This window comes from Apodemus sylvaticus, chromosome 11 (genome assembly GCF_947179515.1).
Source record: "Apodemus sylvaticus chromosome 11, mApoSyl1.1, whole genome shotgun sequence".
In the NCBI taxonomy this organism is placed as follows: domain Eukaryota; kingdom Metazoa; phylum Chordata; class Mammalia; order Rodentia; family Muridae; genus Apodemus; species Apodemus sylvaticus.
The window spans coordinates 76,146,583-76,173,730 of NC_067482.1; the positions used below are offsets into that span (position 1 = coordinate 76,146,583).

The 27,148-nt window shown below is 47.1% G+C and overlaps 1 protein-coding gene across 2 annotated transcripts in view; it reads right to left on the reverse strand.

Annotated features, from left to right (window-relative positions):
* Positions 1 to 3,994: 3,994 nt before the first annotated feature.
* Positions 3,995 to 27,148, reverse strand: part of Htt (huntingtin) — a 144,407-nt gene continuing 121,253 nt past the window's right edge. For both annotated transcript variants that reach the window (XM_052199621.1, XM_052199620.1), the window contains 17 exons: positions 26,111 to 26,206; positions 23,382 to 23,569; positions 21,413 to 21,539; positions 18,262 to 18,362; positions 17,177 to 17,331; positions 16,653 to 16,792; positions 15,753 to 15,835; positions 14,148 to 14,278; positions 13,893 to 14,022; positions 12,917 to 13,072; positions 9,396 to 9,586; positions 7,715 to 7,829; positions 7,388 to 7,601; positions 7,013 to 7,118; positions 5,996 to 6,158; positions 5,666 to 5,826; positions 3,995 to 4,765 (listed from right to left, as the gene is read on the reverse strand). In XM_052199621.1, the coding sequence (XP_052055581.1) occupies positions 4,552 to 4,765; positions 5,666 to 5,826; positions 5,996 to 6,158; positions 7,013 to 7,118; positions 7,388 to 7,601; positions 7,715 to 7,829; positions 9,396 to 9,586; positions 12,917 to 13,072; positions 13,893 to 14,022; positions 14,148 to 14,278; positions 15,753 to 15,835; positions 16,653 to 16,792; positions 17,177 to 17,331; positions 18,262 to 18,362; positions 21,413 to 21,539; positions 23,382 to 23,569; positions 26,111 to 26,206 (2,471 nt within the window). In that variant the 3' untranslated portion in view covers positions 3,995 to 4,551. The remainder of the gene's footprint in view (positions 4,766 to 5,665; positions 5,827 to 5,995; positions 6,159 to 7,012; positions 7,119 to 7,387; positions 7,602 to 7,714; positions 7,830 to 9,395; positions 9,587 to 12,916; positions 13,073 to 13,892; positions 14,023 to 14,147; positions 14,279 to 15,752; positions 15,836 to 16,652; positions 16,793 to 17,176; positions 17,332 to 18,261; positions 18,363 to 21,412; positions 21,540 to 23,381; positions 23,570 to 26,110; positions 26,207 to 27,148) is intronic.

Genomic DNA, 27,148 nt, shown 5'->3' on the forward strand with positions numbered 1-27,148 from the left:
GCTCCGAGAGTTATCTTGGCACTAATTTCAGCGTCTGGTGGGCTGAAGGACCAGGTAGACAACTCCTGCCTCACAAGTGAAACTTGACAGGCCTTCAGAAAGTGTTTCTCAGTCTTGTTCCTGTAGGTTGGTGGATAAAGTACCTGCACTTGAGGCTTAGTCCAGTGTCAGAGACAAAGTAAAAGGAGTTGTAACCTACAAAGGACAGGGTAGGTGTTGCAGACACAGCAGCCAGCCTAGGACGAAGGTGGAAAGATCAGTTATGTTGAAGGGTAGAGGGGGATCCATGTGGACCAGGAGCATGACCAGAAAGGCAGAAGGGCAGTGGAGAGCATGTGAAGACTCCAAGGACTAACTGTGTCCTGTGTGACGACAGAGCCTCACCACCCCTTTAGGACCCTGGAGTAATGTGTGGAAGCTGAAACAATACAGGCTTAAAATGCCAATAACCATGAGAACTTGGCACACTGTATCTCCCAGACAGGGAGACCACTTCAACAGGGTCTGTGAATACTCCTAGGCCTGGTCTCACTTCCAGGCACACAGGCTCATTCCATAGCTAGTATTGTCAGACCTGTGTCAAGATGGCTGCTGCTGGTACCCTTGCCCCATGGGAGATAAGCAGGATGCTCTTCTCAAATGCTAGAAAGGAGGTTTTCATAAGCAAGCCTCAAACCGCAACAACAGGTGGTTTAATTGCTTCTTTAATTCAAATGTACAATATCTGCAATTTAAAAATTTTAAATATACATTTCATGTCAGTCCTTCCTTTTGGAAATGGACAGCCAGGTCTAGGCTGGGCTCCGGGGCACACCCATCATAGCCCTCCTAGTTCCCAGTGGAGCCCATGGCATACAGCAGCAAGGCCTGGACAAGAGCCCCCTAGAATGCAGCAAAATCTCTGCAGATAGGGTCTCTGCCACCTGTTTATTATCTTATACCCAGCTTGTGCAGAGGGTGTTTCCAGAGACACTTGAGGGGAGCAGTTCCTTCGATGGCGCTAAGTATGACAAGCACACATGGAGAATGGCCTTGAACCCTGCCATCATCTTGAGTTGTCATACTGCTCAGCACTGGTCCTTCTTTCCTGGAGGCCCCAGACCCACTGAGGAGCCCCCACCCAGCTTCAGCAGCTCAGTGTCTTCTACTGCCACATACCAATCCCTGGAGGACAGCTTCATGCCCATCCTGGTAGCAGCCATGATCCTAGTGCTCAGTGTTGAGGGAGGGAGCGAGACTGTGTGGGGAAGGATGCTCACGGGTGGCAAGAGGAGGTTAATTCTGCAGCCCCACAACAGGAGGCAGGACTCCCTGCCAGGCGGCTGTGAGCCAAGCTATTGCTGTATAAGACCTGTCCCATGAGCTGGAAGCAGAGGCGCTTCACTCACAGGCAGGTACTTCCTGCCAGGGAAGGCGCCTGCTAGGGTTGCTCCCTTCCCTGGCACTGCATTCTACAGGGCAGGGGGTGGTCCCACTCCAGTTCTTCCCTCCTGAAGGGTACATGGTGCATGTGCAGACAAAAGGAGAGGATAACAAAGGGCACTTGGCAGTGGTAAAGTCACCTCCATGTCAAGGGGGATGGAGGGAGGGAGGGAGGGAGGGAGGGAGGGAGGCACATTTTGGAGAAGAAACATGCTGAAGTGCATTGCCAATAGTTCTACCCTGGTTTATTAAAATCTTTCCTGATAGTACCAGCAGAAAAACAAAAACAATATCCTACCTCCTATCCCCAAAACCTCACAGTCAAAATAATCTTTTTTTTTTTTTTTAAATAAAGTTTGGAAATCCTTAGATTTTTTTTTTTTTTTTGAGGAATTTGATAAAAAGTTTTGGTCCCTCCTGTAGTTAGACAGGTGGGGCAATGTTTCCAGTGGGACTTTAATGAGCTATAGACTTAAAAATTGAGACCCATTCTCAGATGCTAGACTCACAAAGCTGACTGTATGTGGCAGTTGCAAGAAAAGTCTGCTTTCAGAAAAAATGGACAGGAATTTTTAGAGGTCTTGCGTATGTCTTTGAGAAGTGTGTGTGTGTGTGTGTGTGTGTGTACGTACACGCAATGCATACCTGCCGGTGCCTAGGTGCATCTCTAGGTTGTGGCACCCATGAGCAGACAGCAGCCTGTGGCAGAGGCTGCTCTTGCCTCATACTAAGAATCGTTTTTGATCACACTGAACAAGAGGCCAACTAAACTTGAGGTTGAGCTCACTGATACAATCCCCAGGTGAACGGCTCTAGATTTTATATTCAGTTTCCTTATGACCATCTACCACGAGGATAAATTGGGCTCGTCTCGTCTCAGAGCTGCTGGAACTACCTCAGAGTGTGGTGGCAGCCCTGTGAGAACTTCCACGTGGTCCCCAAGCACTTTAGGAGGGAAATATAAGGTAACAAGTAGAAGCCCTAAGTCAGCAAAGGGGCACCGGTGTCTTTCTTTCATTAAAATTCTGTAGCTTCCCTCAAGGTTCTCTTGAAAGACTTAATCCATGCCCACTGTTCCTGTTACCATGACTCCAGTATGGACTGGGCTGGCTTGGGGTGGCCTTTGCCAGGGCAGAGAGGAGAAGAATCAGGCCGAGTGTGAGGCTCCCCACAACCTGTGCTTGGTAGGGAACTTTGCATCCCAGCGGCCTTTTACTCATCTTGATGGGAAGACAAAAGGACATTCAAGGGTCTCAAGAAAGCAAGACGTGGACTGAAGCAGTTAATTCATCATAGGCTGCAAGCTCTTCCCTCCTGTGTAGCCTAGACACAGCTCCAAATTACTCCTCTCCCCTACTCTACAGCGGAGAAATACAGACATGACTTAGCGGAGCAGCAGAGAACCTGCCATGTCATACAGTCAAACAGCATACAAAGTCCCCAAACCAAGCCAGGAAATGAAGGCAGCCCATGTCCAGGGCTCATTTTATTTTATTATTATTTTTTTCTTTTCTTTTTTTTTTTTCTTCTTTTTTTTTTTTTTTTTTTTGATTTTTGTTTTTTTAAGATAGGGTTTCTCTGTGTAGTCCTGGCTGTCCTGGAACTCACTCTGTAGACCAGGCTGGCCTCGAACTCAGAAATCCACCTGCCTCTGCCTCCCAAGTGTTAGGATTAAAGGCGTGCGCCACCACTGCCCGGCCTGGGCTCATTTTCATTAACATGACCTGGCTACTCTGGGCTTTGGCCTTGGGAAGAAGAGGTGGCTCTGACCAACATGAGAAGCTGTCTCAGGCTGCAGGCTGACCTGATTTTGAACCTTCCCTTTGGTGTCTCATCTTGCCCAGCTGAGTCCTCCCTGGGCTCTGATAGGCATAGGTCTATACTCTACCGGGCTGACAAAAGTCAAGATGGGAAGGGGCAAAAGAGGCTCTGGGTCCACTCTTAACTGTTGCCAGGACACTAAGCTTTCCCTTGACCAAGAGAAACTGAGACAAACCAACCAACCATAGCTCAGACACCTTTGGGGTAATCAGGTCAGCATTCCTTGGGTCCCAACCATGCAGAAGATACAAAGGGACAGATGGCATCCACAATTGCCAGCCGGTGTGTGGGCAGGCTACAGCATGGGTCAGTCACGACCAGGGACGAGCTTACTGGAACAGCCATGCTGTGTCCAACAGATGCTGTCTCTGCCTAGGCTGAGACACTAGGAGAGTGCATCACCACTGTGAGGACACAGCTTGGCAGTCATGCCTGGGGCGGGGGGAGTTGCCACAGGGCAAGCCTCTTATAACTATAATAGTGGAAGCCAGTCTCAGTTCCTCAGTTGGGCCACAGGCAGTCAACACCAACACTCTCTCTGTGTTGGTTTAATGGAATGCATAAGAAAAAGGAGCTGTGTAAGTGCAAGTGCCACAGGGTGTTGGGAGGGCTACAAGAGGGACCTGCCCGACTAGACTGAGGAGCTACAGGAGAGGGAGTGGAGGCCACAAGGCCCATCCACTTCCATAAACTTTGTCACATGCAGCACAGGCCTTGCCAAGTCACACACTTTACACGGGCATAGGGAGAGTTACATTAAAATTAATCTCTTTACTGATATAATTAAATTTTAACTCCTGAGAAGAAAACAGAGAAAGGGAAAATGATGCTGGACACCTGGCAGCCCCAGTTCCCAGCCCCAACACACCGTTCATTTTGTGTCCAGACACTGGTGTGGCAGGTCCGCCTGCTGGGTAAATGTAGTGGGGAGCTCTCCAGCCCGGTGGGACGGAGGGCTCAGAACCATCTGGCAAGAGCTAGGACTTCTGTTCCACAAACCAGGGCAGCTGCGACCTGGCGACCATGGCCAGGGGAACATTAAGAAAAAGACAAACACCTGGTCAACCTGGCACTGCCACCAACTGCAGCAAGGCCAGGACCCAGGACTCAGGCTCAACCCCAACATAGTGCATGTTCCCTGCATAGCCCTCATTGCAAAGCACTCTTGCCACTGCCTGGCTGTCCACTTGACACAAGTGGAAGCCTGCACAACCAAGGCAGCCCCAGCAGAAGCTTGGCGCAGGCTCCTGGAGGCTCAGGCCCCAGCAGCTGCCTTCTCTCAGACTCTGTCAGTTCCACAGGCCCTATTCAGCAGGTGGTGACCTTGTGAACATTTTGCAAACAAGCAAGCAGCCTGTGGTAAGGACTTCCTGGTGCCGCCACCACCTCAAACACAGACTGGAAAGCCCTGCGGTCGAATTCCTCCTCTATTTGGTGTCTGTAGAAGTCTGTGGCGACCAGGCAGAAAAGGTTCACATCCACCTGCTCCAGTCTGCCCATCCTGCTGATGACGTGTGGGAGGCTGGTAGAGGAGTTAAGGAGGACCGATGGCAAGGGCGGGAAGACAGCCTCCCCGAGCGGGTCCCTTCCAAGTCTACCAAGAGGCCCGGGAAGACTGAGGGCAACCAGAACAGAGGGCAGCCTAGGCCACATTAGCAGCAGCAGCAGCCGCCTGCAATCCTCTCCCAGCCGCAGCTTGCTATCTACCCAGGAGGACAGGGATGGGTAGGCAGAGAAGCCCAGGAAGTGGGAGCCCTGTGGTGCAGACAGGGTGCTGGTTACCTGGACCAGTGCACTTACCTGGGCTGTGCTCCCCACACAGTGTTAGTGGCTGGTATTCCTGCTCACACTGCTCCAGTGCAGGGAGGGCAGAGCTAGCTAGCACCCTGCCTGCAAGGCTTTCCCAGTACTTAGGGTGAGGCTGTACCGTCACCACGACAGCTCTGCTGCTCAGTAACTCTCGTGGTCTATTGTGGAGGAGGCTGCCAAAAGAGGAGCTCCTGGCATCACTGCTAGGGCGGGAACTGCAGCTTTACTTACGGCGTTCCCCAGGAGGGTGACCACAGCGTAAGGATGAGAGCTAATGAGAAGCAGCACTGAGAAAACCTCAGCGGCATAGAGCGTGCCAGATGATGGGGCAGCCGCAGGGCCAGCGGCTGGCTGGCCTGAGCTGCCCTGCCTCCCTTTGGGCTCCCCTCTTCTCCCTCAGCAGTAGAACTGCCTCAAACCCTGGCTGCAAAATGGCTAGACCTGTTTCCTGTCCCTGTCAACATTTCAGGGAAGGGTAAGCATCACCTTGATACCTGTGGGGTTCTTTAGAGTTTAGGTTTCATAACATTCCGTGAAACCTGAACTGGATGCTAAGAGAAGAAGGAAAGGCTGGTGGAGACTGAAACCTGGCCAGAGCCCCATGGAAGGATACATCGCCGAAACCCATGGGCTGGTAGATGCGCTGACAAGGAAGCAGGAGAGACTCCACATGGCCATGGCGACTGGAGTTCTTTGTGTGAAGTTGGACAGGGACAGCATGACCCAGTCCCGGACCATGGATGACTGCCCAGCACTATGCAGAGTCTGAAAAACCTGGGGAGGAGAGAGCCCTGAGCTCAGGGTCAGGCTGTGGGGTTGGGTGAAGGGACTGGAGCCACAGCTGCTACTCATCTTAAAGAGTGAGTCTAGCCCTGATGACAGGCATACTGGAAGTGTGAGATTGGCTCCCCTGTCATCTCCCACAAGGCAAGCACACCCTCACCTTGTATACTACGGTGGCCATGAACTGTGGGTATGGTTGCTGGTTGGACAGGAACTCTCCAATGACTTTGTTCATGACATCTTGAGGTGGAAAGAAGTCATCTAGGAACTGAGGCAGGATCCTTGCCACCACCCTGGCTTCACAGGGAAATCCCTTGCGGATCCTGGAATGAGAGGAGCTGATCTGAGCCTCACCCTGGCTCTTGGCCTCTCAACCCTACCCACAGAGCCAACGTGCACCAAGGCTCAGAGAGGCCCTTGACCCTCAGGGATGATCCAAGCAGGGCTCAGACCACAACTAGGGTATGAGTTTTAAAAGCCAAAGATGATACCCAGGCTGTCCTTTTGCTGCCCTGATTGATCTGATCACAGGGTGATCTTTCCTACTCTGGGGAAAATAATGCAGTCGTGGGAAAGCCCTGTAAAGGAATAGCAGCAATAGGGTGGGGTAGTGACATTATACAACAGACTTTCTACATCAAAATGTTCCAAAACTTTTCACTGTTGCATACCCTAGTATCCAGAGTACTACTGTCAATCAGGAGCTCTTCTTCCCTTGGAACATGGACCTCCCCATCTATGTTCCTATTGATTCTTCTCTCAACATCCAATACTTCACCCTTAGCAGCATCCTTAAAGACTGCTGACCTATGACTATTTCACTAATGTCACATAACTGTGGTATACAGCTAAAAAGTACACAAATGACTCTTAGCCATGTCTCCTTCCTGTGGATATGGCCCGAGCCCCACCACAGCACTTGGCTATACTCCAGGAGAGTCTATTTCCTCAGCAGTGGCTTGTGGGATCCACCAGGGCAGTGGTTTGGTTGTACACCTGCATAGGTCCAGTTGTCCCTGAGTCTGGCTTGCAGGTGGTGCTCTGTGAATATGCATGCATTGGGAAAATGGCTGCAAAGATGCACTTTAAAGTTCAAGAGAAAGAACAAATACACATAGAAGGAACTGTTCTGGCTGTGGCTCTAAGGTTAGAGGTGGGGTTTCACTGCATCTCTTACCTATCAAAGAGAACAGACACTCGCTCCATAGCTACGATCACAGACTCGCTGTCAGGTGTAGCAGGGCTGGGGTCAGAAGCTCTGCCTGGACTGGCTTTTTCCTTTCCTGAAACAGAAACACTAAGTAGGCTACAGGACGGAAGCCCAAGAGTCCTAAATCTGCACTCAGTGGCTCATACAGGACTTTACTAGATAGGCAGAGATCCTTCAAAAGCAGATGATTACAGTCCCTAGCAAGGCAGGACCCAGCCCAACTTTCTTCCAACTCTCAGGGACACAGTGGCCAGAGGCAGCCCTGAGGCCACACTAAGACTGCCCACCGGGAGGCTTGGCTTGAGGCTCTGGGTGAGTCTATGCCCTGTACAACTCACTTACCTGTGTACATGCAGGTGAGCATCAGGCCCAGGGCTGCCATGGCCCGGTGTGGGCTTTGTACATTCACTCTGTCCACACTTAGCTTGACCAAGGACTCTGTGTCTAGCCGAGAGAGCTGCTCAGACAGCAGGAGCCGCTCCAAACCCCGGAGGGCACAGTGGTAAATGATGGAGGGGGTGGATTCCTCACTTCCAGACAGCATTACTCCACACATCTGGACAAGAAGAAAGGCTTATTCTTATCTTCTCCAGAAGTACAATGACCCACTGGTGCAGTCTATAAGGTAACCCGCCTACGTTCAATAGAGCCCAGCTGGAGCCCTCTCACCTGTATTACAGATGCTGAAAATTCTGGTCCCACATCCAGAGGGTAGTTTTCCATCAGGTAGAATGCAGTGGCACACATCACCAGCACATGCTGCTGGCTGTGAATGTTCACGCAGCTAAGAATGGGAAACAGTAATCATACCCAGTCACATACAGCAGCCCCCGCCTGTCTGCAGGGGGACAGTTTTAAAGCATTATCCATCCACATCTATCGCGTACAGAGCCCCGGGTCAGGTCAGCTTCTCCAAGCCTTTTCACCTGGCTGGCCTAGTGATCACCCTGACTCCAGAGCTGCATGGCCTCAGCTGAGCATGCCATCTGTACCTGTCCCTAGGCCACTTCACTCTCACTGCACATTCTTCATGTTCTTCCTCAGGGTGTCTGTTTGCTCCATGGAATATACTAACTTGTAATACTCTACCTCATGGGATCTCCAGTTGGTGCCTGTTTGCCCAATAGCAACAGTAGGGCCCTGGCTGGAATACAAGTTAGACCAATGCCACTATAAACAAAGGAGCCACATTCTACCCTTTCAGATCTGTTCAAATGACACTGTCACTCCTAGGAACTGGCCGTGGTTTTGTATTGGACTCTCTGCACAAAACATTGAGCAAGGCCTATGTGATTATCTGACTTGGAATTGTAAGCTCCTCCTACCTGTCCCCAGTCCTCTGTGCCCTCTTTATTCCTTAGCACAGACTGTGCTTTCACAGAACCTGCCCAAATCTGCTCCAGGCCAGGATGTGTGATCACAGGAGCAGTGGGTGGCTGTTTGCCCACCCTGTACACAGTAGGTTACTGTTCAGCCAAGGACTACAAGGAAGGAAGGGCCACAAACCACTATTTGTTTCAGTTCAACTTGCCACTGCCTGTTGGGCCCCCAAAATGCACTTCTACTCATCTGTCAGATGCCACCTTCTCTCAGTAGCTATGTCTGCCAGCCTAAGACCTCACCATCTCTAACTTTACTCTCCACCTCTCAATCTACAATCCTGTCACAGAACACTTGGCTTTTCCTCCAAGTCCCTTCGCATCCCTAACCCATGCCCCTGAGTGCCTAGCTATGCTCCATCATGTCACAACACCTCCTTCTGCTTCTAAGATAGAGCTGTGATGGACTCAACTTATTTTCAAAAGAACCAGCAACAAATCCAGGTACAGCTGCATGGGAGCTGTCTTCAGGAGGAGGTGGGGGATCGGAGCAGGGAAAAGGGCCTCACAGGAAACAGGTGCTGATCAGAAACTAAAAAGGAGGCTGGCCTGGCAGCAGGGACAAGGTTGCTGTCCACAGCAGTATGCTAAGTGCCAGCGGAGAGAAATGCGAGGCAGGACTTTTCCTCTTGTTAGAGAAATCCAAGACAACATCTGATGTAGATTTGTGTCCTGTGTCTCATAGCTACTATTTCCTAAATGGGTACTCTCCTGGGTTTCCTGCCTGCCACTTACCAGGACCTGGCATAGACTTTGTTATGTTTTTTGGGACAGGATTTCATCTGTAGCCCTGGCTGGTTTGAAGCTTACGCCAATTTTCCTGCCTTAGTTTCTCAAAGGCTGTGTTATAAGCATTTGTTACCATGTCTGTTCTGGCATACACTTTGAAAGTTGAATAGGAGACTTTTATTTTGTTTTTTATTTTTTATGTTTTTGTTAAGCCTGTAGCCCACCCAGCCAGGCCCACTCACTGGGCTATTCCTTTGAGGTTGGAAAGCAGATAGTCACTAACAACTGGAATGAGCTGCTTTGCAGTGTCATCCAAGAGGTCACACTCCAACACATAGAGGATGCCATGCAGGGCTCCAATCTGGCTGGGCAGGTGGCTGCTCCTGAGTGTGGTCTCCAGCAGGCGGCTCACTGGCTCTGCCACTGTTTTGTCCTGGATACAAGCAGAGACATGAGCTGGTGGGGGCAGGCTGATGGCTGACCGCCAACGGCCTGCTTCCCTGAGGTTGAAAGAGCACATAGCAGAGTCCTGAAATTCACCCAGGAGAGGTTGGTACCCAGTGCCGACCCTATCTAAACCTGAGGATGAGAGAGGGTTTCCCTTATGAAGAAAATGTGATTTGTGCCCATCTTACTTTCCCTTTTGGAGTGTGGTATGTCCTGGGCAGGGGGTGTCCTGTAACCTGCTACCTCTGACATCCGTGGATTCTGAGTTCTGCTGGCCCCTGTAGGATCATCGTGGATATGTTGTCTGCTCCTTGTTAGGGACAGTACTCACACCTGGATTTCCAGGCTTTACCCAGGAACCTTCTCCCGCAACTGATTTTCGCCTCACATCTCTTCACTGTAATAAGCCTTGGTCTGGATCCTCCAATCAAAAGCTTGTTGGTAGTTGTGAAGCTGCTGACATTAATTTGTGCTAACCTGGACTGACATGGTATCTATCACTTCCACTAGGTATTCTACATGTGGGAGCACACACCTTGACACAGGACTCCTTAAGCACTGAAGACTGCTGTTGTGTTATACAGTCCATGGGCAGCAATTCATTGTCTGACTGTGCCCTACCCCCAGGAAAGGCTGGCTGAGGACTCACTTGGTCTCATGATGTAAGAGACCTTCCAGGCATCTAGCCTTCTAGGGGAGTCTGAATCTGACGGTGTCAGGCTAAAGAGGGTTAACAGTCTTTGCCAACTGTTTTCTTCTCATCCCCCTTCCCAGGCTATCCCCATAGAGCTGTGAGTCCTTCCTAAGGAAAGTATAACCATGGCTCTGACTATGCTTCTGCAGGCAAAACAGCAGGATATGTTGTTGAAGACTGCAGATCTAACAACGGGCAAAGAAAAGGTGACAGTCTGATTCATGCCGTGAACACTGTCCTCTGGACATGACATGGTCATGCCATCTTGAAATCAGAGGGGCTAGGATTACCTGTATTCTGCCAGACTCTCACAAGCACAGGCTTCTAATGTTCCCTCATCACAGGGTAGCCAAGGACTGACCCCCAAACCTCAACGTGCTGCACACCATCTTGCCCCTGCTGCACTTGGCCTTGGAAAAGGTTAAGTGAAGGAGGGGACTGTGATTCCATTTACGTGGCTTTGGGGTATCATTGCCCATGCCATGGTAGGATTTTTTAGTATGTAGTGTTGAGGTTCCTCAGCTCCAGTAAGGAAGCCTTCACTCCTGTCCTGTGAGGAAAGCCAATCCACACAGATTCACTGCTGGACTTGGATCATCAGTGAGCGCCTCTTGTTCGGGTTTCCCCAGGAGAAGCACTGCAGCCCTGGCTGTAGCGGCACAAGACAGGCTGAGAGCCTCTCAGAAGGAAAACGCCTTTAAGCACAGCTGCTGTGTACACAGAGCTGGGAACTGGAGCCTTTTGCTGTTCTGCCTTGGGGTCATTTCTTAAAAATGACCATTATTTGCCTGATGCATTTGATTTACATTTTGCCTGAGGAACTTGGGCTTGAGCACAAAACCACAGTTACAAGGAAAGTTAAGCCACTGAAGCCACCCCAAGAAGGAAAATAGACCTCCCACAAGGATACAGTCCTGACAGCACCCAGAGGATGCCTGCTTTGAAGAGTGTGCTCACACAGGGGGTCTAAGTGCTCATTGTTCCTGTTCTCTGGATGGTGCTTTGGCCACCCATGCTGTATACCTGTTCTAGCCTCTAGGTTCAGTGACAACAGATCTATAGCAGAGCAGTAAGAGCTTTGTGACACTACAGGCTTAGACAGGTATGTAAGAGGCACCATCAGACACTTGTGACTGCAGTGATAATAGCACTGTCTTACTAAGAAGAGAGGACATAGCACATGTGACCATGGTGAATGGGCCCTAGCAGGCTCTTCCACACCACTCCTGCCAGCAGTCCTAACTACTTCACGCATGGCAGCCACTCACGCAGCTAGGGAACAAGTAAGCTTCCTTATTAAGATTACTCTTATTTTTATATGTGGTATGCCTGTATGTATCCACATGATAAATATGCATGTGTATTATAGGAACCTGTAGAGGCCAAAAGAGGGTGTTGGCTATGAGCTGACAATGTGGGTGCTAAGAAAGAACTCAGATAGCCGGGTGGTGGTGATGCACGCCTTTAATCCCAGCACTTGGGAGGCAGAGGCAGGTGGATTTCTGAGTTCGAGGCCAGCCTGGTCTACAGAATGAGTTCCAGGACAGCCAGGGCTACACAAAGAAACCTGTCTCGGAAAAAAGAAAAAAAAAAAAAAGAGCTCAGATATTCTATAGGAGAACCAAGTGCTCTTAACCATTGAGCCATCTTTCCAGCACCTGAATAGTTTCTTCTGTTATCACAAAATTGGATCCCAGGAAAGAGGGAGTAATATGATAATTTTCAACATTTAATGATAACGTTTTAACATAATTTAAAAACATGATAATAATTTAATAGGAAGTAACAGGACAAAAGTGCCAATTGTCTAGAGTCCCTCCCCTTTCCTGAGTGTTGATGTCCTCCAATATTCTCCACCAAGAGGCAGAACCCATAGGTAATTATTTTCACCTGTATGTCTGACATATGTTCTGAGAAGCACCTAATAATATGTACATAGGAAAGACAACCAAGTAGTACTAGCTAAGTTCTGATAAATCAGCAGCAGAATAATGGGAAATGCTGATGAACTGGAGAAGCCATGAGGTGCACATCGGGCATTCCCAGAGCACCTTAATTTTGGGCTTCCCAGTCCTGAGACCCATAAGCAGTTCATATCTGTTGTTTATAAATTACCCTGTCTAAGGTGTTGTTTTGAAAGCAGCACAATTGGACCAAGACAATCATGATGTGAAAGATAAAAATCTATATTTCCCAAAGTGGAAGTGCAAGGCTACTGTGACAAAAAGGTCACCAGGGAAGACTATAGGCTGAGCAGTACAGTGGGATCTAGACCCTACCAGAGAAATGGAGTGGGGCTGCCAAGTGACAGACTGGTAGAAGAAGCAAGACCCAGTTGCACTTTCTGTGCTGTCCTAGTGTCACCACACCTTTTGTCGTGCAGAGGCACTCACTGTAACAACATACAATGTGCCAAGGGGGACAAGTGCTCCAGCCATGCTCACCACCACAGTCTCTGTGGGAACAGTACCAACAGTCTCTGAAGTCTTTCAGCTGACCAGAGCCGTGGTCCACATGTGCCGTGGCGCTTGGCTTGGGACAGGTCTCTGAACTATGCGGATGCAAGCAGCACATCTGACCAAAGCAACTTCAATGGGGGCGCTCTGCACTACTGTCACTCACCATTCCAAGGACAGCAGCTGCCTTACAGGTGGCAGGCACCAGGTACTGAATGAGGATCTCATCTTCTGAAGGGTGCACTCTCCGTAGTTCTGTCAGTGTCAGATACATCATTTCAAACTGGGTACGTTCGGTGAATAAATCTGACACCACAAGAAGCTGGAGACATGGAGAATCAGAACAAGAATTACACCTGGAGGAATGCAAGAAAGGCAGCCTAAAATGTGAGCCCCTGTGTAAGTTCTGGGAACAGATCCAGGTCCTTCAGAAAAGCAGCTGGTGCTTTCTTAACTACCACTCTCTGCAGCTCCCACTACCACTTTTCAGAAGACCAAGTCAGTATTTTAGAGCCTTTCAATCCAGCCCTGTTACTACTGAAAGACACCACTCACGACCCTTTGTTTGGGCTGTCGGGAACAGAAGAGGACAGAAGTACAATGAGACTACTTATCTGACACCGCTCTTCTGAACCAGTACTTCTTAGAGAAAGTATTGGTTCAGAAGAGTAAGTTCAGGGGTACACAGCTGTTTGTCTCTACTCTGGAAGAGACAGATAAGGTTGGTCTCTGGAAGGCATACCACACACTGGTGTTACATTTGAGAGCATTTACCTGCCCCGGATCTGAAAAAAAAAATGTTTTGTCACCAACTTTAAAAACTCTGTCCCTCCATACCTGGGAGGCCTGCAGGAATTCTTTTACAGGTTCTGAGACATTAGAGATGAGGTATGTATGTGTCTATGTGTATGTGTTTATTTGTATATATTTGTGTGTGTGTGTGTGTGTGTATGTGTGTGGCACATGTGTGTATTTATGTATATGGTATCTGGTGCATATATGTGCTGTGAAGTTTGTGTGATGTGTCTATGGCAGGTATTTAGTACATGTGTGTGTGCAAGCATATGTATATGTGTGTGTGTGTGTGTGTGTGTGTGTGTGTGGTGTGCAGATGCCTCTGGGTGAGGGGAAAGCAAACTTACAGAGCGAACCACTTCACTGATCAGGATGACGGGGGTCCTCCTGGCTGCACTGGATGGCAGGATCCAGCGGCTGTACAATTCAAGCAGAAACTGCGAACAGGAGTGAATGTCAACCCCAGCACGGTGTTTTCTGCAGAATGTGAAACATGGATATTTTCCCCATACACAGATGAGAGGTTAGCCTCAAGGAGGGCCCCAAATAAGTGATTGAGAAGAAATTTCAAATTTCTTATTAAAAAAATAAAGCCAGTAAACCTGGAATTGACTGGAGACACAGGTGGTGACGCTGGTGCAGGGACATCAGTTTCTTCCTCCTCCTCCTCGTCCCATTCCTCCTCTCTCAGGGGTGTGATGTTGTTCCCCAGCCACACAGAGTGTATGGATACCTGTCATCGAAGCAGACACCAGAGATAGGGACAGAGGTAAAGGCCTCAGGTTCTTCTTGGGTAGGTACGATCCGGTCCTCCTGGTCTGAGCACATATGGCTGCTGTAACGATCCATTCAGACCCCTATGTTACTGTGAGTGGAACCCCTGGGTAGTAAGTCAAAGGTTCTAAACTGTTGGCAGAAAAACTCTGACCTCAGGTTCAAAGCCTGAATGAGTGTCTGGAGAGGGTATGAAGTAAAAGCAACACCGAAGGGTGATACTATTGCTCCTAAGTGACAGTTGACCACACCCTGAAGAGAGGGGCCCATACATGGATTTTATAAACCTGGTCCCACTCATTTGTGTTTTCCAATTATAGAACCTGCTTCTCTGGGCTGCTTGGTTACAGAAATTTCTCCAAGGATGCAGGAGATGTGTTTGTTTTAGGAAGGTGTAAAGGGCAGCCAAGAGCCTCACGCTCCCAAATGGAATTGCAGATGAAGTGGTCTTTGCATTCTCAGGATGAATAGTGACCTTCCTTTTCACTGCTCCTCTACAAATCCTCCTGCATTTTCCCTTCTGATCTCACATATCTTCAGTGAGGGCAAGCTGTGAGCTGTGCGAGTAAATTCTAGGTGCCAGTGTTCTCCACACCCAGCCCCTTCTTCCATCTTTTTCCCTAACATGGAGTGGCAGCGCAGTTCAGTAGTTTTTAATAGCTGGCAGGTATCGCAGGCAGGGCAGGGCTAGATACTTTGGCCCCACACAGTCCTACTATATTCAGGTTGCAGACATTGCAGCTGGCCTCAAGTACTGAAGGAAACAGAAAGATGAGTGCAACACAGCCACAAGGGACAATGTGACCACAGGGACATGGAACCTAGAACAAGATCGTGTGCCCAGGAGCCAAGCATCTGACTCATCACCTCGTCTTCAGAAACACTGCATCAAAAGCACATCCCATTCTAACCATCACTGTGACTTATCTTAGGGTGGAACTTTCTCTGTAAAGGCAGGAAGGCACAGAAGAGTTTGTCTAGAAAGGTGGCAGGTACCATAGCTCCCTGAGCCCTGCAGTCCACAGCTGTCAGCTATCCCTGTTGTTCTGAGTAAAGTGGACAGTTCACTGCCAGCTGCCCGCTGAGCTGTTCACTCAGCTGCCCTCTCAGTAGGCAGCCAAGAGGCTTTCGGCAGTGCCTGACAGCTCCCAGCTGACGCCACTCTCTCCCCTCTCTGACCTTTCATGCTTCTTGGTTCACTCCTGTCTCACATGTTTTATAAACAGCTGTATGTTTATATGCAAAATCTATTAAAATCACATCATCCCACTGTTTTAAAAATATCTGTGTACTTATATGCAAAATATATTAAAATCTAGAATAAAGTACGTGAATACAAACTTTTCTCTGAATGGGTATGTGGCTCAAGCTTAGAGTGGTCACAGTCTCAGCCTATAGTCCTTACAGAGGGCGTGGATAGTAAAATGACCTGCCTGGCCCAGCTTGTAGCTCATGTTGCCTGGCTCCCGCTCTGAGTTGATCTGCAGCAGCAGCTTGTCATGGCTGATGAGAGCACCTGTAAAAGATCAGCACAGCACTGCATGAGACCCTGCGCCTGCCTGGACAGACGTTTGCCCAATCTAAGTGTCCTCACCATGGGCCGGATACTCCAGCTACACAGAGGCAGTAGGTCTTGGAGTCCTGTCCCTTTGAACCTGTTGAGCTGTCAGGCCTGGTGGGCAAACTAGACGATCTCTTCTTCGATGGCTGCCTCGAGCCCACTCCTCTGGATCTCAACACTGCCCCCGAGCTGTACTCTGAGCTGCTAGGCCATCTAACCACATCCCTCTCAAGATGCCCACAGCAAGCATGCCATTTCTCACCCATCCTACCGGCCCAGACAGGCTCTGCAAACCCCAGGACTATTTAAGTCTCAGTGCTCTGTCTAATTCAATGCTGCCAAAACCATTTTGAGATATATGACACACTGCTTTTACATACACAAACTTTCCCAAATAAAGTCTTCAATGTACTTAAATTTACAACAACAAACAATTCCTAAACCAATTTAGTAGTTATGAGACTGAAGCAGTTTGTTTGACAGTAACAAAGTGGGGACAGCAAAGGGAAGGGAAGGCAGGCAAAGGGAATGGTAAGGAGGTTTGGGGGAGGTGGCTCATTCAATATATATTATGTGCTTGTATGAAAATGTCCTTATGAAACACAAAACTTTGTATAATTAATGCATAATGGAAAGAAAATTTTCTTCATTTAAGTGAGGTGATATACCCTGGTGCTCATGGTGGTCTAGATGAAACATGAGACTTGTGAAGAGGGCAATATACTTAGCACGCAACCTCCTTGTTAAGCCACAACAAGAATGCCAGCCATACCTGTAGTAGCTGGTAACAGAGAAGGGACAGGATCCCACGCCTGGTGAGAATGGTGAGTGGCAGTATTCTCTCTTTGGGAAACCATCTCTTGGATTTCTTGTTCTACAATCCCTCTGATCATGCTCAACTTTCTTCCAAATCTAAAATTCAGAACAAGAAAAAAACACATTTGCTTCCTTCAAACATCACAGAAGTGGAAACCACCAGGTTTCACTTGCCTGAAGCAGCTGGTGTAACAAAAAAATGAACCCTTCAACAGGTGCTCGTTCTTGACCCACAAGCCTGGGCCAGAACACCCAGTGAAGCCCATAGCATTTCTGACTAAATTCTCAGTTGTCACTGTTGACAAATTCACTTTTGGATCTATATCTCAGGGAAAGGCCTCAGATACAAAACACAACAGTACTGAAAGAACCAGTAGGAATTGTTACATCAATTCTTATAACAAAGGAGAGGGCTGGGGAAGTGGGCTATGGGCTACCTCACCATCCTCCGTAGTGGCCCACACAGGAACTCAGGCAAACCTGGTATCGAGAGCCTTCAGTGGCTTGTTCCGGGGCTGTTGCTCCAAGCAGCTTACAGCTGGGTTGCCAGCCACAGGCACAGTCATTGCACTGAGCACTAGAGAGGTGATGGCCTGCACAGCCAGGACATGGATCTGGGTCCTTTCTGTGTCTTCCTAGAGGAATAGTCCACACATTGACAACATGATAAGAAGATACCAACTACTCATCCTGCCTCTATTTCACATAGTGCCTGTAGGCCACATGGCCTCATACAGGAAAATCACATCACCTAAGAGCTATGGCTTCCCACAGTTTGCTGGGCACTGGTTATACCTATATACCTGAGCCTTGGAGTAAACCTGAAGTATCTAAATGTTTGGCACAGAACTCTAAATAGAAATGTACCTTGAATATAGAAAATAAAAAAACAAAAACAAAACAAAAAACAAAAAAACAGAAAAAAGAAATGTACCTTGGAGAAGATTGCTCTTAAATTCTGTCATCATTTTAGAACCTGCCTATAGCAGCCTGGCAGTTACAGATTAGTTTGAAGATAATATTGCTGACTTGTGACCTATATAGATTGACCCTTTTATCTGTCATTTCCACAGTTTTCTACAATCTCTTAGAATCAAGGGCTTATATCCCAGTACTTTTAACACCCAGAACCTCCCTCATTTTACGAAGATATGGTGGTCATTCATGTCATATTAGCATGGTGAACATTAACACTAAGCTAACAAAGCAAAGCCTCTAAGATAGTTAAAATAATACAACAAAACCAAACAAATAAGTACATGTGCATGGCCTGGATTCATTGCCTTTTTTGCTTTAGCTCAATGACATTCCTTCAGCTCGTGATAAGTGAATAGAACGTAACAGTAGTGCAAGAGCCAGCTCACTGGTCATTGGAGTGGACTGGATCATAGTGAGAGACACACAACCCAGCTACTGGAAGCTCAGTCTGCAGGCCTCTCAGGGGGCTTGTCTTTACTCTGCACCATCAGTTGGCATATGATCAGTCTGTTTTCCCATTTCAAAACAGAGTCACCAGCTGTGCTACAGGATTCCAGTTAACCACCCCCTAGTTATGGAAGTCTCACCTCTGGTGGGCTTTCTTCCTGTTCCATCACCAGGGGCTGAGTCACCAGGACACCAAGGAGGGTGGCCCAAGTTTCTTCGAACTGGGTACGACTGGTCCACCCTGGGAATCAATCATCACATTAGTTTCCTAACTGCCCAAACTCAGGAGGAGACACTGATAATATAATTCCATCAGTACTGCTCCTAGGGCACCAACTTCATTGCAAGCCTACAGCATAAGGGATGCCATTCTCTCCTTTATCACAAAGGACACAAGGGGACATGGAAATCAGTTATGTTATCAAGGCCAAGAGGCACAGGCCAAGTTCAGCAGCTCAGATTGCCCTTCAGTCCTCTGCTGAAGTACAGGGACCAGGAGGTCTACAAAGGCATCACTTAAGCTGGTCAGGCTATTCCTGCTCATGAAACATATTAAAAGTCTCACCTTAAGTCTGACTATGAGACTTCAGAGCAGACCATAGAGCCATATAGATACTAATTCTGTCTCTATATAAAGCTGGTGAGATGCCTGACAATCTGAGTTCAATTCCCAGGGACGACATGGAAGGAAAGAACCAATTCCTGTCAGTTATCCTCCTCTGCCCTCCACGTGCATGCTGGACTATGGGATGTTCATGTGAGTCCTGCCTCCACAAAGTAAATAAATGTAAACACTGAAAGCTACCCAGAAGACAGATTTAAAAAAAAAAAGCATGGTATTGTGGTAGGAAACAGCAAAGGCAGTCTAGGAGGCCATTCAGAGTAAAGTCCAACAAACAGCTGCACAAATGTTCCCACCAAGACCCGAGGAGGTCTACAGCTCTCCTTGTAAGGCCGGGCCAAGTAAAGAGGACCAGAAAAGTAGAGCATCAAGCGCTAGGACCTCCTGGGACATGGGGTAAGACTCAGATTCAAGTGAATACTGACACTAGGAGACAACCCAACTGACAATTGCCCAAGGAAGGCACAAGTAGGCAGGAGCAAAGGCATGGGCTAAGCTAGTTACGTCAACTTGACACAAGCTAGAATCATCTAGGAAGAGGAACTCTCAGTTGAAAAATGCCTCTAAATATTGGCCTGTAAGTAAGTTTGAAGGGAGTTTTCTTAATTAGTGATTGATGTGGTAGGGCCCAGCCCATATTGGTGGAACCATCCCTGGGGTGATAGTCCTGAGTGCTTTGAGAAGCAGGCTGAGCAAGCCTTGGTGAGCAAACTGGTAAGCGGCACTCCTCCATGACCTCTGCTCCTGTTTCTGCCTCTAGGTTCCTGTCCTGTGTTCCTGCCCTGGCTTTCTTCAGTGATATACATATAAGCTACAAAGAGAAATAAACCTTTTTCTCCTCAAGTTGCTTTTGGTCATGGTGCTTATCACAGCAACATAAAAGTAACTAAGATAGGAAGTAAAAATGTTCATGGAAGGAGCCTGATTCCTACTCAGGAGTTACTGTGGATAGTGATAAACTGTTCAATTTATAGATTTAGGAAGTTGAGGCAGGTTGCTGAGATCTGAATAAGAAAATCTGAGAAGCCCTAGGGCCTAACTTAGACCAGGCAGAGGGTCTGTTGCCCAGGTTCTTTTAGGAAACACCCCAGAAGGAAAAGGCTATGAGGATTATAACCACAAAACTAAAGCACTTTGGCTTCCATCGGCTCACAGATATGCATACCTGGTAACTAGGTGATAAACTATTGGGAAGGGTTAGGAGGTATGGCCTTGCTAGAGGATGTATGTCACTGTGACTGGGCTTTGAGGTTTGAAAAGCCCACACCAGGCCCTATCTCTCCGTCTCTGTCTCCCTCTCTCTGCTGCTGCCTGTGGATCAGCTACTGCTCCAGCACCATGCCCGCCTGCTTGCTTTCTTTCTTTCTTTCTTTCTTTCTTTCTTTCTTTCTTTCTTTCTTTCTTTCTTTCTTTCTTTCTTTCTAACTTACTTTCTTTCTTTCTAACTTTCTTTCTAACTTTCTTTCTTTCTTTCTTTCTTTCTAACTTTCTTTCTTTCTAACTTTTTCTTTCTTTCTTCCTTCCTTCCTTCCTTCCTTCCTTCCTTCCTTCCTTCCTTCCTTCCTTTCTTTCTTTCTTTCTTTCTTTCTTTTTTGGTTTTTTTGATTTGTTTTTTTTCGAGACGGGGTTTCTCTGTGTAGTCCTGACTGTCCTGGAACTCACTCTGTAGACCAGGCTGGCCTCGAACTCAGAAATCCGCCTGCCTCTGCCTCCCAGAGTGCTTGGATTACAGGCGTGCGCCACCAGCGCCCGGCTCCAGCCTGCTTTCTGCCATGACAATAATGAACTAACTTGCTGAAACAAGTGAGTAAGCCACCAACTAAATGTTTTCTTTCATAAGAGTTGCCTTGGTCATAGTGTCTCTTCACAGAACAGAATAGTGATTAAGACATCGTCAACCAGAAAATGGGCAAAAAGAAAGAGGAGGAGGAATCATCATCATCATCATCATCATCATCATCAACAACAACAATTTAGACTATGCTTCAGGAAGCAGAAGAGTCCTGACAGGAGAACTACTCATGCTATTGCTTACTGAGAGACTAAGCGTATTTTTCATGTTCACGTCTGTAGCAAACACATAAAATAGACACAATCTCTATTCTATGGACCACAGCACTGAAGATTCTACCCTATAAGCAAAGAGATGAGCAGGGCTGTCTGACCAAATCTACCTTCCCTCATTCTATCACTCTGCCCCTGTGACACCTAGCTGGCCATGTTTTCCCAAGCTGCTCGTTCTACATATAAAAAAAATGATCCAAGTGAGAACACAAGGTCAAAGTGGCAAACAGGAAGACATGAGGACAGCACTTCTACTACTTAGTCTGTGGTTGTGGTCCTGGAGCCTGAAGCTTGGACTTCCTTGGTGCTGGGACAAGCACTACAATGAGCCACATTTCCAGCCCACCTGTATGGTTTAGTTTGAATGTATTATAATATGAAGACAGAACTGGCATCCTCTGACAGTGGTGTGCAACCCCCCCACATTACACTCGTCCCTTTGCACCTAGGACTACTTTTCACCATAATTCTATATGTACTGTAAAATGTGTGAAGAAGGGTTGCATCATCATCACCCCAGAACCTTTTCAGTTGGCCAGTGGGATGGCCGTACCCTGAAGCTTCAGGTCTGAGGTGGCATAAGGGACTGGAGGACTATGGGATACCTAAGGTGTTGATACGGTAGATGAACGCCTTGAGAATCTCCTTCTCCTGGAGGAACTCCACGGGAATCTCAGGAAACACTGTGCCAAACTCCCCTCCAGGCTTGGGCGACCACCCGAGTTTCCACACCTGAGAAGATGAAGAGAGTACCAGGTGGCTGGAGATGCCACAAAGAGAACAAGAGACCCCACCTCCCCTTTTCTCTTAGCTGGTCTCCCTGAGGAGCCAGCTGCCCACCCTTTACTACTCAGTCTTTTGCAGAGCCTCTGCCTTTCCACAGAGGTTCCCATCCTTTTGTCTAGAACCTTCAATGCCAAGCTTGACTCGCCCCACACTACCCTGCCTTCCCAAGGCCAGCCCACCACCTTCTGTTACACCCCTCAGGCTGTGTGTACACAAGCCGTATTCCCTGCAGGAAATGCTGGTGCCCACAAACATCAAGTGTATTACAAAAAAGGCAAACACTAATGAAATTTAACCTCATGTATAAATATGCACTAGCAAGCAGGCACAAGGACAACCCCACTGTTCATTTCTATCAATGCTGAGAGGCTGACTTCTGCCATTCAATATGTGGCTAAGCACCAGGTACAAAGGGAGCCCTGAGGTACATACACCCTACACTGTTCCAGTAGCAGGACCATCTAGCCAGCTCAGGTATGTGCCTCGGTAAAGCAATAAGGACCTAATGGAACCTCCCCAGATTGCTACGATGCAACCAACCTTCTGTAAATTTCTTTACCACCCACAGTCTCTGGGGCATGCCCAGGGGAGGCTCTGCAGTGTTTGCTACAACTGCATTCCTGACCAGGGCACTCAAGAGAGCAGATTAAGAGCTCTTGATGGAGATTTACCTACAGCACACAGCCTATGTAGGCAGGTTCCTCAAGAGCCTTCCATGACCCCTATATCACCTTCTTGTACAGTCTTAACAAGGAAGGCTCCTGCCCAGGGCTGAGCCTCATGCAGCAATGTTAGATGATCTCTTGGCTTTCTATTGCTCTCTTCTCAATGTCCACACCGCTCTGTTCTAAAAGCACTTCTAGCACAGCTGGGCCACAGCATTCAGAACGGGCCCCTGCAACTCTAAGGTCCAATGAATGTCATGTTCCAGATGTAAACTTTTCCAGGACCTTACATGTGAGCACACACATGTTGCAGCTATGGCCCAGCAGTAGGCACATGCCCTATCTATGCGGAAAAAGGTGCCTTTCTGTTGGGTCTGCTCTGGCTCTGTGCTATGGTTCAAACCGGCTGCGGGCCAGCTCTGCTTTCCTGATGAAGTCTTTGGTAGGAAAGGATTTGTCTGGTATACTATTTCAGCAGACTGAGGTCAGCTTTGCTGCTGTTAACCCTTTTTCCATGCTAAGCTATCACTGTGAACTGGAACAAAACCCAAGAACCAGCCTATTAAAGCTGATTTGTGAAGAAAATTTCAAGAGAAGACCCACAATAGTGGTTGTCCCTAAATATATGAAGCAACCTTTCTTTCTCTCTCTCTAAGACAGAGTCTCACAATGTGGCTCTGGCTGTCCTAGAACTGTGTAGACCATGCTGGCCTAGAACTCAGAGATCTGCCTCTGTATGTACCACTATGCCCAGCTATGTATAAATCTCTTCACAGGTGACACTTTTGAAAAACTAATTGAAGAGGTGTAATTTCTGGCTTACTATTAATTAGTTTAGATCACTTCAGAATCACATGCAACATGAATTATCAGTGGAAATGAAGTTTAGTACTTCAGCCAATTTTTTGAAATGCAGTATTTTTACTAATACCCACTACACAGAATGCCTGGGGGACAACACAGTGTTACAACCATGTGAAAGCCTGGAGCTGCCACAGGGAGTGTCACAACAATGAAGATGATGTGAAAAGCTGGACACGTAGGTCTAACTTTTGGGAGGTAGAGAGGAGGACCCCAAGTCTGAGGCCTGGTTACATATCAAATTGAGCAAGACCCAGCTTACCAGAGGAGGCACCCGAGTGTAGCTGTTAACTATGGGGAGGCGGGCCAGACTGATAACAATGTTCTTCAGCACAGCTGTGAGAAATGAAGGTAAGGTGCTGTTCCTTTTGTGGCCCAAGGCCAGAACTGACTGCAGGGATTCCACCATGTCTGCCACCATCTCGCAGGCCGAAGTGACGTGACTGAGGTCTACACAGGCAATGGTGATAAAGAGAGCAGCTCGTAAGAACACCCTGCCACCCTTCCTCTGCATACCCACAGAGAGCTCCAGCCTATGAGCACTGTCCAAAATCTGACTCAAATTTTGGATTGCTCACTTAAGGCCTGAGGTTTTACTTCCTTAGTATGCATCCAAACCCTGCAATTCTTTCCATTTTTACTGGGAATACAGCAATAGTTTTGAACTTGAGTTTCAGCCCTAAATGGGAATTCTAGCAGTGACGTGAGAAAGAAAACACAAGAACCACGTATCTGCCCTGTCAGAGTTTTGAGGGCAGGGACTGTTCATATTCACTGAGTCTTGATACAGCACAGGGATTTAAGAACCACTTGTTAGTTGGTGAAAGTTTAAATAAACAGATAGTTACCCTTGTCCATGAGATTCAACAATTTAGGCACTTCCTGGTTCAGAAAGCGGATCCTTATAGAACTTATGGAATCTAGCCCCAGGCTAAAAGAAATGGCGTGTGTCAGAGTAACTGCAAGTAGTATCAGCTTAGATGAGAGACATGGCTCAGTGGTTAAGATCACTGTCTGCTCTTTCAGAGGACCTGGGCTCAATTCCAAGCACCCACATGGTACCTCATAACAATCTATAACTCCATTCCCATAGCATCTAGCACTTTCTTCTGGACTCCTTGGGCACTGTATGCATGTGGTGCAGACATACAGACAGGCAAAACACTCTCACGTATAAAATTTTTTTAAAAAGTACTAACCTATGGACATGACGTAAAAATTTAAAAAACAAAATGTGAGCTGCTTCTTCTGACCAGAACTTCATTAACTGATCTCAAGTCACAGAGGATAAGCAAAATTCTGCTGAATTAAGTCATCCCCTGCCACTGGGCCCACTGGCCCGTTCACAAGACGGTGAACATTTATTCCACTGTTTTCCATGGCCTGATTTCCTTACCTGCGTCTTATCCTCATAACAGAAGCACAGAATAACCTGAGTTGCTGCTCAGTTAGGAAAAGATCAAACTGTGAGGTGAAGTGAACTCCTGGAACTGAAGGGGCTCCAGTCTGAAACCAAGTGAGAGCCCAGGCTATACTAAAATGGTACTGCTCATGGGCCTCTGTACAACTATATAATCTCAGGGCAGGAATTGAAAGACTACAGACAGGGAAGCCCTATCCTTTAAGATAGTTTCTCTCATTATATAGCTCAGGCAGACTCAAAGTCATGATCCTCCTGCTTTGGCCTCCTTAGTGCTGCAACTCCAGGCCTCCAGGCCTGTGTCATAATACTGGGCTGTGACTGGACGGCTTTATACTTGTGATTACAAAGGCATGCTTCTGGAGAAACAGAGCAGGGCCAAGGCTCCTGGAAATCCAAGTAAAGATAATGTTCAATGCTACCTGCCTTCTCCCCTGTGGAAGAAGTACTGTAGCTATAGTATTTGAGCCTCTGAGATCAAGGAACTCAAAAGACTCCTAATCCTGAAGGTTAGGAGTCAAGGACTCAGTAGGCCATAATGTCTTTTGCCTTGCCACAACTGTCACAGTAAGACAGCTATGGTGGTTTCAGTATGCTTAGCCCAGGAGTAGCACTATTAGGAGGTGTGGCCTTATTGGAGGAAGTATGTCACTGTGGGAGTGGGCTTTGAGACCCTCCTCCTAGTTGCCCATGATATAGTCTCTTCTGGTTGTAGTTGGCCCAAGACGAAGAACTCCCAGTTCCCCCAGCATCATGTCTGCTGGCACACCGCCATGCTTACTGCCATGATGATAATGGACTGAACCTCTGAATCTAAATGTTGTCCTTTATAAGATTTGCCTTGGTCATGATGTCTCTTCACAGTAATGAAAACCCTAAGACAACAGCTACACTACACTCATAAAGAAGATCAGAAAAAGACATTTTATGTTTCTGAATCTAGATGGTCTTTTTGAAGTAACGTCAACATCTATTACTTAGGAGGTTGAGGCATGAGAGTGCCTTCACTGCCAGCCTGGGCTTCAGAGTAAGACCGTGTGGCAAAGCAAACAAGTCAACAAACGTCACTAAAGAGATGTCTGAATTAGTCACTAAGGTTACAGTATATTATATAGCATCTGCACTAATATCAAATTCCTTAAAATTTTGAGTTACTCATTCAGAATTTAATAAATACTTGCCAGTCACTTACAACAGACTAAGTAGTAACCCTAAAACATATTCACCCTAAAGTAGCAGTCATGTGCTAAGTGCTGAGACTTAGATGGGGGTGGGGAAGTAGTGCTTTCCAGGGAAGGGGTGCAAATTCAGGTTGTGCAGAAGGATGTAGGATGAGTCAGACCAGCTGACTGAGGAAAGGGGATCTTTACTAGAAAAACACAACTCACAAAACCAGAAACATGTATGCAGCCATGGTCAAAAAATCCTCCTGACCCTTAAAGTCTAGATGAGCCCCATAGGACAGCAAGAGAAATATGTTTCCCAGAGTCCACTTCATGAGTTTCTTTTGTCAATGAGTTTGAAGGCCCTGAAGAAACAAAGAAGGGAAAAAAAATGGTCCTAAGACTTACTTTGCATATCTGAGTCTACTTCCTCCTTTCTGACAGCTCTTGGAGTATATGACCTGCTTTCAGGACCGAGAAGCTGGTCTCCAGGTTGTACTGCAACTGAAATTACAGCAGAACATACACGTTAACCCTTCTTAGTACTTAAGTCTTCATACCTGGAAAGCCTCGTAAAAACGTATGATGACAGCTATGTCAATTGAAGGCTAGATTTCTAGAAGCAATTTCCGTAAAACTGAAAAGCACTGGATAACAGCAGATGCAGGCACCAGTGCTTTGGCTGGTCATGAACACAAAGGCTTGTGCTTCCACATTCAGGCTTCTAAATGCACTGTCTGCCATCTCCACCCTGAGAGTTTTTATCAGACTATTCACAACTCAATACTGCTAAAAGCGTCACTTTGACTAAGAAGCTTAGCTTTTTAAAATTAATCCATGAATCTTTGTTTCCAAGTTGACTACAATGCACAGATGAAAACAATTTAAACAATGAAAGATCAAAACACCACTCTATAATGTTTAATTTGAAAACATAAAACTTCAAAACATCCTCTAACATGTAAACTATAATGTCCAATTTTTAAAAATTTTTAACTAATGACCCTTGTTGAGGACACTGTTCCTTGAAAAGAATGAATCCCTTTTATTTTACAACATATTAGCATTACAATGCAGTATGCAAGCACACACTTCAACTCTAACAGAAGTCATCAATTGAATGTAATCTTATTAATCTTATAATCATCTAGGACTAAGAACATCAAATAGTCAACTAAGACTAAAGATCAAAGGGATAAAACTTAAAAAGTATTTTTTAAGAGCTAGAACTCCAAACTCCTAACAAAATAACTAGAAAAGCAAATCCAAGTTAAGCTCTAGTGTAATGTCAAGGTCTGGGGGTGGACAAATGGGCCTTCTGAAGGCAGCGTCTACAATCTATCCATTCTACCCCAAGACCTATAAGACAGGAAGGGAAAAATATTCCTGACTGACATGTATTGCTGATTACCAGTTGAGCTGCAGACAAGAAAGTCATTACTAGAC